Source organism: Macaca nemestrina, chromosome 12 (genome assembly GCF_043159975.1).
Source record: "Macaca nemestrina isolate mMacNem1 chromosome 12, mMacNem.hap1, whole genome shotgun sequence".
In the NCBI taxonomy this organism is placed as follows: domain Eukaryota; kingdom Metazoa; phylum Chordata; class Mammalia; order Primates; family Cercopithecidae; genus Macaca; species Macaca nemestrina.
In genome coordinates, this window is record NC_092136.1 from 75,226,152 (window position 1) to 75,241,524 (window position 15,373).

General features: G+C 39.4%; 1 protein-coding gene across 5 annotated transcripts in view; it reads left to right on the plus strand.

Annotated features, from left to right (window-relative positions):
- The window catches only part of LOC105468772 (UV radiation resistance associated), a 325,660-nt gene that overhangs the window by 240,221 nt on the left and 70,066 nt on the right, over positions 1 to 15,373 (plus strand). For all 5 annotated transcript variants that reach the window (XM_071075322.1, XM_071075321.1, XM_011719113.2 and 2 more), the window contains one exon: positions 7,077 to 7,155. In XM_071075322.1, the coding sequence (XP_070931423.1) occupies positions 7,077 to 7,155 (79 nt within the window). The remainder of the gene's footprint in view (positions 1 to 7,076; positions 7,156 to 15,373) is intronic.

Below are 15,373 nucleotides of genomic sequence, written 5' to 3' on the forward strand. Positions count from 1 at the left end.
TGAGATATCACTTATGGGGGAAGGTTAAATGGCCCTTAGAGTAAAGTTATTAATCCAAAGAAAGATGGAAACTTAAACAATAGATTTCAGTCGTTAAGTATTAAATGATAAATGGAAATGGAAATATTCTTTTAAAATGGCTTATTTTTTAAAGAGTACATTTTGGGCTGGTTAATAAATGTGACTTTTTAACATGGAAACAGATGCTCAAATATTTTCAGTCCCCAGTGTAACCGCCACAGCCAGCCATTTCCATCCCACATACCTATGGCCTGCCTTATACTTTCACTGCATTACCATCAACAGTTAAAACTTCAGTGACACTATACAACATAGCAGAAAAATGTGAGTTTTTTTTTTCCCCCCCTCTTTAGTCTTGGCAGAGTAAAACATAGTCCTTTTTACTCTACCAGGTGCTTTACTTTGGCCATAATAATTTAGTATGGGTCTATAGTCTTTGGTCACTTCCCTTACTCGATCATAGGGGAAAAATAGGGGCAGATTGCATGCTGCTGGCATTTTACATTAACTCTTTTTTCATAGGTTTTTTTTTGTTGTTATTGTTGCCCTGGAGAACTTGAATGAGGCTCGTGTTTTTTTTGTTGTTGTTGTTTTGTTAATTGCTTCTTTAAAGTGCATGTAGCCTTAAGACTTACCATAGCCAACCAAGAACTGGTTGCTCCTGATAGATAGTAGGTCGTCCCACCAGTTACACAGACTGGTATTCCACAGGAGGAGCCCAGTAGGTATTCATGTTATAATCTATCCCCATTTCTGAACCCCTAAGCATACCAGAGTTAACTCACAATTTACTATAGTTGTTGTAGGGGGGACTTTTTGGGAAAATAAACATTGAAAATGTCTTTTAAAATGAGTTTTAGGTCCGGGCATGGTCACTCATGCCTGTAATCTTAACACTTTGGGAGGTCGAAGTGGGAGGATTGCTTGAGCCCAGGAGTTCAAGACCAGCCTGGGCAACATAGTGACATCTTGTCTGTATCCCCCTGTGCAAAAAATTAGTCAGGTGTGGTGGTGCACACCTGCCGTCCCAGCTACTTGGGAGACAGAGGCCAGAGTATCACTTGTGCCCAGGAGGTCAGAGGCTGCAGTGAGTAATGATTGTGCCACTGCACTCCAGCCTGGGCGATAGAGCAAGATCCTATCTCAAAAAAAAAAAAAAAAAGAATTTTATTGGTTTTGGCAGATACCCTGATTTAATTTTGGTTACTTCTTTAAATGTGATGTAGCCCTCAAATAAAGCATGAGGCACCAAGAACAAGAATTGTGCACATGTGAATGTGAATCATGAAGTGTGGGAAAATTAATGCACTACCACTAGAACATGAAATAAATGAATATGGAAACCACTACGAATTGATCTCTAGGCATTAAATAGGCAACAGGAAGGTCAAAGGAGAATCGTTGAGTCCTGGAGCGGTCAGGGGCAATTTAAAAAGGAATGTGTGGCGGGGCGCGGTGGCTCACCCCTGTAATCCCAGCACTTTGGGAGGCCAAGGTGGGCGGATCACGAGGTCAAGAGATCAAGACCATCCTGACCAACATGCTGAAACCCTGTCTCTACTGAAAATATAAAAATTAACTGGGCGTGATGGCACGCAACTGTAGTCCCAGCTACTCGGGAGGCTGAGGCAGAAGAATTGTTTGAATCCGGGAGGCGGAGGTTGCAGTGAGCCAAGATCGCGCCACTGCACTCCAGCCTGCCAATAGAGCAAGACTCCGTCTTAAAAAATAAAATAAAATAAAATAAAAGTAAAAATAAATGCGACAACTTAAACTAGATCTTATGAAGGATGGAATAGTGTTTAGATAGGAAAGCAAGAAAGATGGACACTTTCGAGAACTAAGTAAAGGCAGAGAAAGAAAAGTGAACTTGATGTGTTTGTGACACTGTGAGGAAACCTCTTGAGCAAAAGGTGACAGATCAATGGGGCAGATGGGTCAGATCACTTAGGCCTTGAAAGGTAGGCAGAGGAGTTGAAATTTAAAACAATAACTGATTATGAAGCAGGGCTGAGAGGTGACATAAGAGGTCTTCCTTAAGAGAAAATAATAACTTATATTTGTGTCATGCTTTGCAGTTGCAGTGTACTTTCTCAATCTTGAGGTGTTGTATCCTCACAAGATACTTGTGAAGAAGGCAGGAAAGATGATAGTTTCTCCACTTCACAGCTTAAGAACTTAGCATTAAACTAGTTATGATTTACCCAAGTTCATATAACAACTAAGTATGTAATGGAGCTGAGACTGGAAAAACTGTGTCTTTTCTGTCGTAATTCAGTTTTTAAAAACGTAGTAGACTTCCTAAAATCAATCTGACAGTGATATGGAGCATGAACTGGCATTAAGGATTCTGGCTAGGTAGTAAGCAAATTGATAAGAGCTTAGAACAATGACTCTCAACTGGAGGCAGTTTGAACCCCTTTCCCCACCCACCCAGGCAACACTGGGCAATGTCTAGAGACATTTTTGGTTATCACAGCTGGGAGTCCAGTGCTTTTGGCTTTTAGTGAGTAGAGGATAGAGATGCTGACCCTGCTAAACATCCTGCAGTATATAGGACAGCACCCCACAACAAAGAATTATCCAGAGTGGCAGCAGGAATGGAGAATGTTACCGAGTTGAAATGACTTGTCAGCTTGGTGAAGCACTGCATATGTAAAAGGCAAATCAGGTGGGTAAAGTATTTTACGTACAAGTAATTGACAGAGAAAAGTTGTAATGGCAAACTAGTGTGGACAGGAGAAAGTATACTGAGTTTGAGGTAAAGTCATGGCCTCAGAATATATTGAGTCCATGTTGTCACATTTTGTATAAATACTAATGGCAGAAGTAATATGTATGATTTAAAAATTTGAATTAACTATAGCCATGTCCTCATCCCCAGTTGCCATCAAAGAACTCAATCTGGATGTGAGGCTCTGAAGGTGAAGGCAAGAAACTATCAGCAGCTTGGAGTCCTTTGTAAAAATGTCTGAGTTGGTGGGGAGAGGGTAGTGTTTATAATAGTTGTATCTTTTATAAATATTTAAAGTTTGAAAATCAGTTTCTTGTCACAGTTTTTTTCAAGTTGTGTGTGATATATTTTTCATGAGTTAACGTCTCTAGGTGTATATATATATTATATATACACAAACATATTTACATATATATGTCTGTATATTTATGTATATAAATTTACGTGTGTGTATATATGTATATATACACATATATTTACATATATGTGTGTGTACACACACACACACACACATATATATAAAAAAATTAGTAAAAAAGAAAAATCCTGCTCAGGCTCAGCCTGTGCATATGAATTTCTTGTTTTGGTACTTCACTTTCCAAATTTCAGTCGGTCTACTTTGCAACCTTAGCTGCTACCTGTCATGATGACTCTTTGGCATTAGAGTCTCAAATCTTTCTTGGTTCCCGAAGGAAAAAATGAAATTATATTCAGTATGTTTAGTTTCACGTATTCAGAATTATAGAATTCGCTTTGGTTCTCCCTGCTTGAAGCCATGCAGAAAAAAAAATGAATTATTTTTCTCTCTGAAAGTCCTTCATTTGTTTTCCCTGAGACTTGTATCCTCCAGGACAAACACCTTTGATTCCTTCAACAATTTCTCTCAATACTGACTCCTGTTCCCCTAATCATCCTGGGTTTGCTTCTCTAAAGCATTCAGAGGCAATAGAGAGAATACTGAATTTATTATTGAAGACCTAATACTGAGGCCATGTCTCTTCCACTTACTACTTAGGGGACCAAGGCAAATCAATTTATTTTAAATAACAATAATACTGACTGCTTCATATTTCACTGCATGCTTTTTATAGTCAAATGAGATTGTTATAAACGTTCTCTAGAAACGTAACCTTTAAGTAAGGATACAAGTGTTCTTCTGTCTGTTTGGAAAATACTTTCACTCCCAGAACTGAACATAGGTCTCTCAGTACAGTCTAACCTAGTGCAAAGTAGTAATCACTATCACGTTCCCCAGCTGAGCTGCTCCTCTTCTGTTACCACAGCCTGGGATCACAGTAGCTTTTTTGGTAGTCATCGCGTAATTCTTAACTCATACTGAAATTGTTCCGTACTAAAGAGTTCCAAATCGTTTTCACAAATAATCTTTTTTAAAAAAATTCAACAAATGTTTATTGAGTTCTGCTAGTAGCAGTGCTTAGACACTTCACAGAGAGGCAAAGAGGAACAAAATAAAATCGGTTTCTGCCCTCTTGGAGCCTACAGTATCATAAGGGAGACACGCATTAACCAAGTAATCACACAGTGAGTGTAAATTTACAATCTGAGACAGACTGGAAAAAGAAAGGGTTGCAAACTGACCTAAGCCAATTTGATAGTTCACAATGATATGAGTATTTACAGTAGATAAAGGTGGGCTCTGATAATTAAGATTGGAGGTCTGCAGTTCTCCCCACTAACCTCTTCACCAGCTGGTGTTAGTTACAGTGACAGTAAGGCTCAGATGGAATTCTGTCACACATGTAATCTTATTTATTGCTTTCTAATTCCTTGATTTTTCTATTTATAGAAAGAGTCACAAGGTATGGTTCAGTTAAGGCCAAGTGAAGACAGTAGAGTCAGTGAATTTTCTATGTGGAAATTTAATTTAATTTGAAAATAATATTAGCCATTTTAATTGAATAAAATAATAAATTGCATTGAATCTTCATAGGAAATACATGGTTCATCCTTCAGTTATTTAATGTAATATTCCTTTAATGAGTCCCCTTTGCGATGTTATGGACCTACTTCTGGTTGTACTTTAATGGCCACATTCTTATCTAAAGCTTCTATAGCTTGCTAACGTAATTCTCCAATATAAGATTTGTATCTTATGTTCTGATAATAGGTTTTGCCCTTTAAAATGGGTGTTTTTCAAGATTAATAGATCTATAAATCCATGTACTTTTGCAAAGTAAGATGAATGCATGATAGTTATAAGCTATTTTACTCTTCAACTTCAAGTGACCTAAGAATTTGAAAGCAATATAAAATGTAAATTCTGTCTTAATATTTGATCTGTCTTTGCATTGCCTTATTTGAACCATACCTTGTGGCTTTTTGTATAAATAAGTCCCACTGAAGTCATAATAAAGTCAAATGTTGTGAAATCAATTTTTTAGGAATGTTGAAGCTTGGTTTTCAACGTATGCTGATCTCAATTTACTCTTCTAACATACGAAACAGTTTCTAGATATATACCTTGAAAATGGAGATAGCTATGGGTTTGGAGAGCTGTTCAGATAGTCTACATCTGAAGCTTATAGAATAACGACTAGACAGCAAAGAGGTTTAGGACTGTAGTAGATTTTCTCTAAAGTGCCCCTGTTGGGTATTTGCAAATATGTTGTTTCTTTGCAGGCTACCCCATCTGAATTTGAATGATTCCCAGACATCTTGCAAAAACCTGGTGTTGCACTTTGCTTATCCTGAATTTGCTATGCTGCCATTTTTATGCATCTCAATTTGAGGCCAAACCACATGTCCTAGTTTATTTTTTACTGTTTCAATTAAATATAAAGCTCTGTCTTCTTAATGGGTGTGTGAAGCATTTAGTGTTCCTTTAGTAGAGAATAAATACAGTTCATGACCTTGCTCACTCCCCAGCGCTTATAATTTTATAGTGTAACAAATTTGCCTTTGGATACTATATAGCCAGCAACTCCTGAGAATTTAATATAAAGCCCTTAAATTCTATTTCCTTTATTTTATTTCCTCTAGAAAATAATGTCCTTTAGGCTTTATGGAATGTATCTTTTCCTCAGACAATTAAAAGACAATTGAAATTAAGACTAGTAATTGTCACCTGCCATTCATTTCAATAAGATTATTTTATTCTTGAGAATAATTGTATATCGCAGAAGGAAGATGAAGTTTTCTTCTTGACCCTAAATAGTTATTGATCTGTTTGTAAAGAAATCTGTATCAGATGCTAAAACTTTTGCTTGATCTTGAGAATCAGAAAACAATGACTAGACTATAGGTGTGCTCTAACCTTCTTCATTTGCAAGTATAAAGAAGGGGAATAGTGAGGGGAGTTACTCTCTAAAATAACTCATTATCTTTATGAAGATCCAGATCGCATGCCTTTGTTGCTCCAGTGAGGCAGGTTAACATGGAAAGTCCTGTATGAGAGGCTTGTGGCTCGAGCACATTGCCTTAGAGAAGTTGCATCCAAATAGCCATCCCTGTAAATATGAGTGAATATTTTAATGAATTTTGGCTCATATTGGCACAGTTGATTTCACTGGTCACCTTAAAAGAAACAGAAATCTTGCTGGGTGCGGTGGCTCACGCCTGTAATCCCAGCACTTTGGGAGGCCGAGACGGGCGGATCACAAGGTCAGGAGATCGAGACCATCCTGGCTAACACGGTGAAACCCCATCTCTACTAAAAATACAAAAAATTAGCCGGGCAGGGTAGCGGGCGCCTGTAGTCCCAGCTACTCGGGAGGCTGAGGCAGGAGAATGGCATGAACCCGGGAGGCGGAGCTTGCAGTGAGCTGAGATCCGGCCACTGCACTCCAGCCTGGATAACAGAGCTAGCCTGGGTGACAGAGCAAAGACTCCATCTCAAAAAAAAAAAAAGAATAAAAAGACACAGAAATCTTATATATTGCTTCTAAGTCTGATTTTTTTTTTCTTTCCTAATCTTCCTCTCCCATTTAGTAGAAGTTGAGATGTCAGGTCCAAGATATTAGAGGGAAAAATTTCTGGGATCTTAATCTTAGCTAAGGTGGCAAGTTTATGATATGTAAATAGGAACCAGTGGCCTCAACTCCTTGGAGTGGATTGGTCACTTTCTTAAACATTAGTTCCTTGTTCTGTGACCTATTCACTTCTTCTTTTGAAAGAAAGCAGCTGTTATTCTGACTTAATTAATATTATGAAGATGTCAGTAGATTGCAATGACTATAACTAGGTGACTTAGTCCAGTTCAGATGTTTATACTGTATCTAAGAAATTTTAGCCTCTGTCGACAACTTGGAGGTTGTATTTACTCAGCTTTGGAAAATATCTGATCCTTCTTTACCTTTCTTAGGTTTCCACTGTATCCAAAAGGAGGGGAGAAGTTGCAATTTGATTATGGTGTCTATCTTCTGAACAAAAATATAGCCCAGGTAAGTCTCTGTTCTTCACTTATCTCCTACTTCCATGCATAGCCTCTTTCCTTAGATTGCTAGCCCTTTTTCTTTATAAACATGCACTGCAGTTGACCCTTTTATTTAACCAGTTACATTAGTAATACACAGTTCTTCTTTTGACCACATTTTTTTTCTGTGCCCTTAAAATGACTACAGGGAAGCAATGAATACAAATTGGAATCCTCTTACTAAACTCTGAATCTCTTTCTGTGTTTTTACTTGCTGGTAGACTACACTTCGATGTGTGGGCTTCATCATCTCTTGCCTCTGCAGCTTGACCAACTGTAATTTTCTTTTCTTAGGCTATTTCTAGGGACTCAGTTTGCATTGTTGTTTCTGGAGTAAAAGTTCAGTGCCTATGCAAGTACTTCATGGTATCCTCACTTTGTTATTCAGGGCCCAAAGGAAAAGACCAAGCACATGGCCTTTCCAGTCTGTCTTGGATGTTTGTGGCACTCTCAACATCACGTCAGTTAGGATCCCACCTAAATAATGTCTTTCCGTATGCCATAGTAAGACTATCAGATGCCTAGGTTTGTGTTTTCCTGAAAGAAATATGTAGCATTTCTTTAGCACTTCTGGCCCTACTTCAAGATGTAGGCATTCCATAAGTTTTCTTATTATAAAGGAAGACTAACTTCCTTTGTTTTTGATTTGTTTTTGTTTCTGTTTTTGAGTCAGAGTCTTGCTCTGTCGTCCAAGCTGTAGTGCAGTGGCATGATCTTGGCTCACTGCAACCTCCACCTCCCAGGTTCAAGCGATTCTTCTGCCTCAGCCTCCCAAGTAGCTGGGATTACAGGTGCGTGCCACCACGCCTGGCTAATTTTTTGTATTTTTAGTAGAGATGGGGTTTCACCATGTTGTCCAGGCTGGTCTCAATATCCTGACCTCGTGATCTGCCCACCCCAGCCTCCCAAAGTGTTGGGATTACAGGCATGAGCCACCGCGCCCGGCCTGTTTATTTTTATAAATAACGAGTGTTTTGTTTTGTTTTCATTGGACATCCTTCCAATTGGAATATCACATGGATGAGTGTCCACAATTTGGCTGTTATTTAAAGACGTTGTGAGCTATATCCTCAGATCTTTTGGTTTAACAGAAGTAATAAGATTTGCGATGCTTTTGTTTTTATGAGCCTGTGTTTATCCACATGAATCTAAAGACTTGCTGAACATTCCCTTACTCATTTCTAATCAGTCTAGAATTATTCCTCTATGTAGTATCATCTGCCACTCTTCCCCTCAACCAACCTCAGTTTAATGGTGGGGATTGTTTTAATTTGTTTTTTATTAAGATTGTTGTCCTTTTCTGAAATTGGGTCAGATTTCTGGATTGCATTCCTCAATTTATCGTTTGCTTCACCCTTCACACTCATTGTCCTCTCAACCATACTGCTGTTACTGTTACTTCCACTCCAGCTCCAGGAAAGCAGCCCTCTGACAGTCTCTGGCCCATGACTTACCTTTCCATGTGCTGTTCTTCTCACAACTGATACTTGCCCACTCTCCATTTTTGGCAGACAGGTATTTCAGTCAAAGAATCAGGGCTTTCATTCCAAGGCTGCCTAGCTCCCCCTCTGCTGATCACAGTTCTGTCATACCTTGGAAAAGGCAATGCTTAAACAGAACTGGTCAGAAGTGCTCAGACTGAGGCCAGGTGTGGTGCCTCATGCCTGTAATCCCAGTACTTTGGGAGGCCGAGGTGGGTGGATCGCCTGTGGCCAGGAGATGGAGACCAGCCTGGGCAACATGGCAAAACCCCATCTCTACTAAAAAATACAAAAATTAGCCAGGTGTGGTGACATGTGCCTATAATCCCAGCTACTCAGGAGGCTGAGGCATGAGAATCTCTTGAACCCGGGAGGCAGAAGTTGCAGTGAGCTGAGATCGTGCCATTGCACTTCCAGCCTGGGTGACAGAGCAAGACTCTGTCTCAAAAAAAAAAAACAAAAACAAAAACAAAAACAAAGTGCACAGACTAAGACTGCACTAAGGAAGAAGTAAATTAGAGAGCCCCTCCAGCGATCAGCGATGTCAGCCGTGGTGGAAAGAGCACGTAGATACTACAGGATCCAGAGTTTGAGAGTAAAATTGGCATCATTTAGTAGAACTAAGTTCTGATTTGAGTTCAGAACATCTCTTCTTGCCCTATTTTCTCTGTCTTGCTCTAGGCACATAGGTCCTAAGGTCAGAAGGCTGTTGGAAGCTTCCTGGTGAAACTTAATCCTGCTGAAATGCCTGTATTTCTCCATATATCCCAACTTCAAACATACACACAATATGCATATGTGTATAGACATACACACATATGCACAAACACACTTCTTTCTTCTCAAGGGCCCCAAAGGATGGTATGACAAAGGATGATATAAAGTGTTGCTAAGAATACCACAGCTTGCTTTGAGAGCAAGACCAAGATGGAGGCGATGTGCAGGGGAAAACTTAGCAAAGTCAGCCCTCCTCATCAGACTCTCGACTCTCGGACCTGTTTGGTCCCCACTTCCCAAGAGGCCTCTGAGTTTATTATTAACCGAACCAAGGCCACAAGTATGCTGACCTAGTTTTACTCATCTAAGAAATGGATTGCTTGTAGTAATTGTGTATCCTCTCCAACTTTATATATGCTCTTTGAAAATTGAGAGAGAGAGAGAACAATCAATAGGTTAACTACTCTGAATCCATAGGGGAGCAAGCAAGTATCTTCCTGTCTGGGTTTTCTTTTTTGAATCACACTAGAGGTAGTTTTAAAAGGAGGGTACAGTAAACTTCTTAAAAACTGGCCTTTTTATATTTCAAAATGTTTTCAGGAAGCTCTTTAAGCAGTTAGAAACTTTTAGAACAGTTGTGACCTTTCAGTTTTTTTGCCTCAGCTCTGTCTGTTCTGTCTCTCGCTGTTTCTCGGGGAAGCTTCCATTTTGTCTTTGACCTTACTCCCATCACTTTTTCACATTTCGATTTGTAACAAATGAAAGAACCATTAATTGTTATGGCTCCTAACCAAGCATTATAGCAATCAGATATTTCCAGCTTTTGAAGGTTTGTTTTTATAGACATGTAGACTAATACATGTTGTCAAAGGGGAGTTTGTCTTCTCAGCCAGTCTCATATGTACCCCATCTCTCAAGATGTGAACAAATCATACTATTAAAATGGCCTCACCTCAGTAATTTATAAGCCACATTAGTGGAGGTGGATGAAAGCATTGGCATGTGTTAAAGTGCCAGAGAAAAAGGAGTGAAGTCATTTAATACTGCATCCATAACTTGGTTGAGGATTTGAATAGTCAATAGGACCTTTCATCACAACCAGAAGTCGTAGTAAAATCACTTTTTTGGTAGAGGAAATGACAGAATTTAGTAATATTTGTTACTTCAGTATTTGGGATCAGTCCAGCCCAAGTTTTGAAAGCACAAGCTTAGAGAGACAGGCCTTCAAGTAGAAATCCTCAAGTGTTGTTTGAAGAGCTGAGAGCGCTGGTAAGGCCTGCTTGCGCTCTTCATGTCACTGCTGTCTGAAGGTGTGTGTGTGTGTGCTGGATTAAGTACTAAGAGTGAGTGAAGCAAAATGCCTCGTTTTCAGCACCATTTATTAATATTTGTCAAATGCCAGCCTCTTCAGTTGGAAATAGCCTTCCTTGTTGGCTACCATGTAACGCTATAGGAATGGGCCTGTCAAAATTCAGGTGCAGTATAATTGACGTTGACTTTAAAAACCAGATCCTGCCATAATTTCAGTTAGTTCGTGAGTACATTATATTAGAATTTGTGTAGAGAACAGAAATTTGCTTTTAATTCTCAGAGCATAAAAATTACATGTAAAATGAAAATTGTAATACTTTTATCTTACATTTGTGGAGAGCCTTATAGTTTGTAAAGTACATGCCTTATAGTTTGTAAAGTACATTCACATGATCCCTATCATCACCCTGCAAAGTAAAAAGGGCAGATACTATTAAATGGATTTGAGGACAGCTTGGCTTTTGACATTTGTCCCTCCAGTGTCATATCACATGATTTGATAGGTGTGGCAGAGATCCCCTTACTTCTGTAAACTTCACTGTTCTGTATATTTCCATCCTAAAAGTGCACCAAATCAAAGAAGACGACATTCCCAGATAGAAAAGGAAGCAAATGTTTTTTGAGAATGGAGACAAAAACTATTTTGCATATCATATTTCCATTAGCAAGCACAATGCCAGAAACATTATAAATTCTAAAGAAATTAATAATGAATGGTGATATAGCACCATCACACAAGAAACTAAGACTTAGAAAAGTTAAGTGACTTTAATGAATTTTAAAAATTGTGATACACACACACACATGCACACACACAGAAATGGAATATTATTCAGCCTCTGAAAAGGATATACTGCCATTTGTAACAACACAGATGAACCTGGAGGACATTATACTAAGTGAAATAAGCCAGACACCGAAAGACAAAGACTGTGTGATCTCAATCGTATGCAGAATCTTAAATGTAAAGGTTGAATAACTAGTAACAGAGAGTAGGATGGTGATTCAGTGGGAGGGAGGGAAGGAAATACGAAGAAGCAGGCTAAAGGGTATGCAAATTTGCAGTTAGATAGGCTGCATAAGTCTGGAGATGTAATATACAGAATGAGGATTATAGTAATAGTGTATCATGGGCCGGGCGCGGTGGCTCAAGCCTGTAATCCCAGCACTTTGGGAGGCCGAGGCGGGCGGATCACAAGGTCAGGAGATCGAGACCACAGTGAAACCCCGTCTCTACTAAAAATACAAAAAATTAGCCGGGCGCGGTGGCGGGCGCCTGTAGTCCCAGCTACTCAGGAGGCTGAGGCAGGAGAATGGCGGGAACCCGGGAGGCGGAGCTTGCAGTGAGCCGAGATCGCGCCACTGCACTCCAGCCTGGGCAACAGCGTGAGACTCCGTCTCAAAAAAAAAAAAAAAAAAAAAAATAGTGTATCATGTACTGAAAATTTGTCAAGAGGGTAGATTTCTTCAGTTTTTATCACACACACCCATGAATATGTTAATTTGTTTGACTGCTGTAATCATTTCACTATGTATATGTATATCAAAACATCATATATACCTTAAAACATGTTGTACCCCTTAGATACAATATAAAATTTTTTAAAGTTAGGTGACTTGCTTAAAATTCATTAGTTTATTCAACAGTATTTGTTGAGCACTTACTGTGTGCTGTGTACACCGAGTTAGGTTGCAGTAGGTAGAGCAGTGAATAAGATACACAAGATCCCTGATCCCTGCCTTGCTAATATGCTAGACACAAAAGAACAAATATTGTAGCATTCCATTTATATAAGTATCTCCAAAAAGCAAACTCATGGAGTCAGAAAGCCACATTAGACGGCTGGGGGAATAGGAGAGCTATTGCTTAATGATTACAAAGTTTCTGTTGGGGTGATGAAAAAGTTTTGGAAACAGATGGTGACAACAGTTATATAACGTTGTGTATGTAATTAATGCCACTGAATTTTACACTTAAAAATGGTTTAAATGGCAAATTTGAACTGTACACTTTAAATGGGTGAGTTGTATGTTATATGAATCATATCTCAATAAAGCTGTTTTAATAAAAGAAAAAGAAAGATCCCTGCCTCATGAAGCTTGTAACCTGATGGGAAGAGACATACAATAAACAGAGAAAGTCATTTTAGATTGCGATAAGTGCTGTGATGGAAATTAATTAGGTGATATAATAGAAAATAACTGGAAAAGGACCTACTTTAGATTAAATTGTCAAATAAGCCTTATTGAGGAAGTGACTGTTGAGCTTAGACATGAATGATGACAAGCAACCAGCCATGCAACCAGCTAGGGAACAGAAAGTTCCTGAAGGTGATGGGAATAGCAAGGGCAAAGGCCCTGAGGTAGGAAAGAGCTATGTTGAGGTAACAGATGGAGGGCTGATGTTGTGGCAGGATTGTAGTAATTGAGGGGCAGAGGTAGCCAGGGAGCATAGCATATAAAACCTCAGAGACCACAGCAGTTTCCTAAATTATTTTAAATACAAAGGGAAACCATTGAGTGAATGATGTAAGCAGGAAAGTGGCATGATTTGATTTGTTTTCTCCCAAAGATCATTCTAGCTACTACTTTTTTTGGCCCCACCCACCCACCTCCACATTCTAGCTACTTTAATGGATTGCAGGGAACTAGAGTTGAAGCAGAGTTACCAGTTAGAAGGCTACTTCAGAAGACCAGATTAGGGGTGATGGTGGTTTGGATCAGGATGGTAGGGGTAGAGATGGAGAGAAGTGAGCAGATTTGAAATATATTATGGGACATGAACTAGTGGACTGAATGTGGGAGATGAGGAAAAAAGGAACGTCAAGAATGACTCCTAGGTTTTGTGTATGAGCAACTCCTTGGATGATAATGCCATTTATTGAGATGGGGAAGGATCCAGGGATGGGAGCGGGGCAACCAAAAGATCTTCTTTGCAAATGTTAAGTTTGAGTTACCTATTAGAAATCCAAGTAGACAACAAGATATATAAGTCTGGAGCTCAGGATTGGAGGTCAGTACAAGGTATAGAAATTTGGGACTCATCAACATAAAGATGGTATTTCAATCCAGGGAACTAGATGAGATTACCCAGGGAAAGAACGCAGAGTTGAGAAGAGAGGGAGACAGATACAGACACACACCTACAGTGGGATTTAGCCCTGGGAAATTACATTTAGAAGTTGAGTAGCGGAGGAAGAACCAGCAAAAACTGAGAGGAATGGACAGTGAGGTAGGGAGAAAATGGAGAGAGAGTAGTGATTTGGGAACTAAGAGGAGTAAATTTCTGAATAGAAGAAGTCATCAGTATGTCGAGTTATGGGTTTATCACTGGAGATGACTGTGGGATTAAGGGAAGTTTCTTTTTGTTTTTTTTTCTTTTAATTGGTTTGTTTTGTGGGAATCTGGAATGGTTTGTTTGCTTTGTTTCTGAAGATGGCAGGTATCAAGACATATTTATGCTGATGAGAGTGAGCCTTTGCTCTTGCCACTTGTCCCAAATTACCTTTTTCAAATGCATGAAGGATGGTGGGTTCTGGGTAAGGAAGAGAACAGGGAAAAAGTCCAGCTCTTTATTTATCTTATAAAAGGAAGACTTTTGATAGGTATGATGTAAATGTGTAGTTCTCACCACAACTCCCACCATACTGTGAATATATCTTTGATGTGAAGATGAATTGACCATCTGTACAGGCACTGAATTAGTTTAACTTTTGGATAAAGTGAAGAGAGCTATACTGAAACTAAATAATTTTCTTCCAGATTGTTGGTACTGAGCCTTTAGTAGACTTTCTGAGTAGTTTCACATGAGTATGCCAACTGTACAGAATTTAAGTGACAGATTCCTTTTTCTCCTAGATCAGCGGTGTAATCAGTCCCTGGTTCCTTGGGGATCCCCAACGCCCTCAGTAGGTCTGGGAGGGTGGAAGTATTTTCATAATAATACTAAGACATTTTTGCCTGTTTCACTGTGTTGACATTTACATGATGGTGGGTAAAACTGCTGGCCACTTAGAACAAATCAAGGCAGAGAAACTAAACTCGGCTAGCAGTATTTGTCTTCTGTAAGACTGTGTACTCATAGTTTATATATATTTTTAAAACAGGGTTCAATTAAGAATGTCCTTAATGGCTGGGCGCGGTGGCTCACGCCTGTAATCCCAGCACTTTGGGAGGCTGAGGCGGGTGGATCACAAGGTCAGGAGATCGTCGAGACCATCCTGGCTAACACAGTGAAACCCCGTCTCTACTAAAAATACAAAACATTAGCCAGGCATGGTGGCGGGCGCCTGTAGTCCCAGCTACTTGGGAGGCTGAGGCAGGAGAATGGCGTGAACCCGGGAGGCAGAGCTTGCAGTGAGCCTGATCGGGCCACTGCACTCCAGCCTGGGAGACAGAGTGAGACTCCGTCTCAAAAAAAAAAAAAAAAAAAAAAAAAAAAGAAAACAGAACCAAAGACAAAAACCACATGATTATCTCACTAGATGCAGAAAAGGCCTTTGACAAAATTCAGCAGCCCTTCATGCTAAAAACTCTCAATAAATTTGGTATTGATGGAACGTATCTCAAAAGAATAAGAGCTATTTATGACAAACCCACAGCCAATATCATACTGAATTGGCAATAACTGGAAGCATTCCCTTTGAAAACACGCACAAGACAGGGATGCCCTCTCTC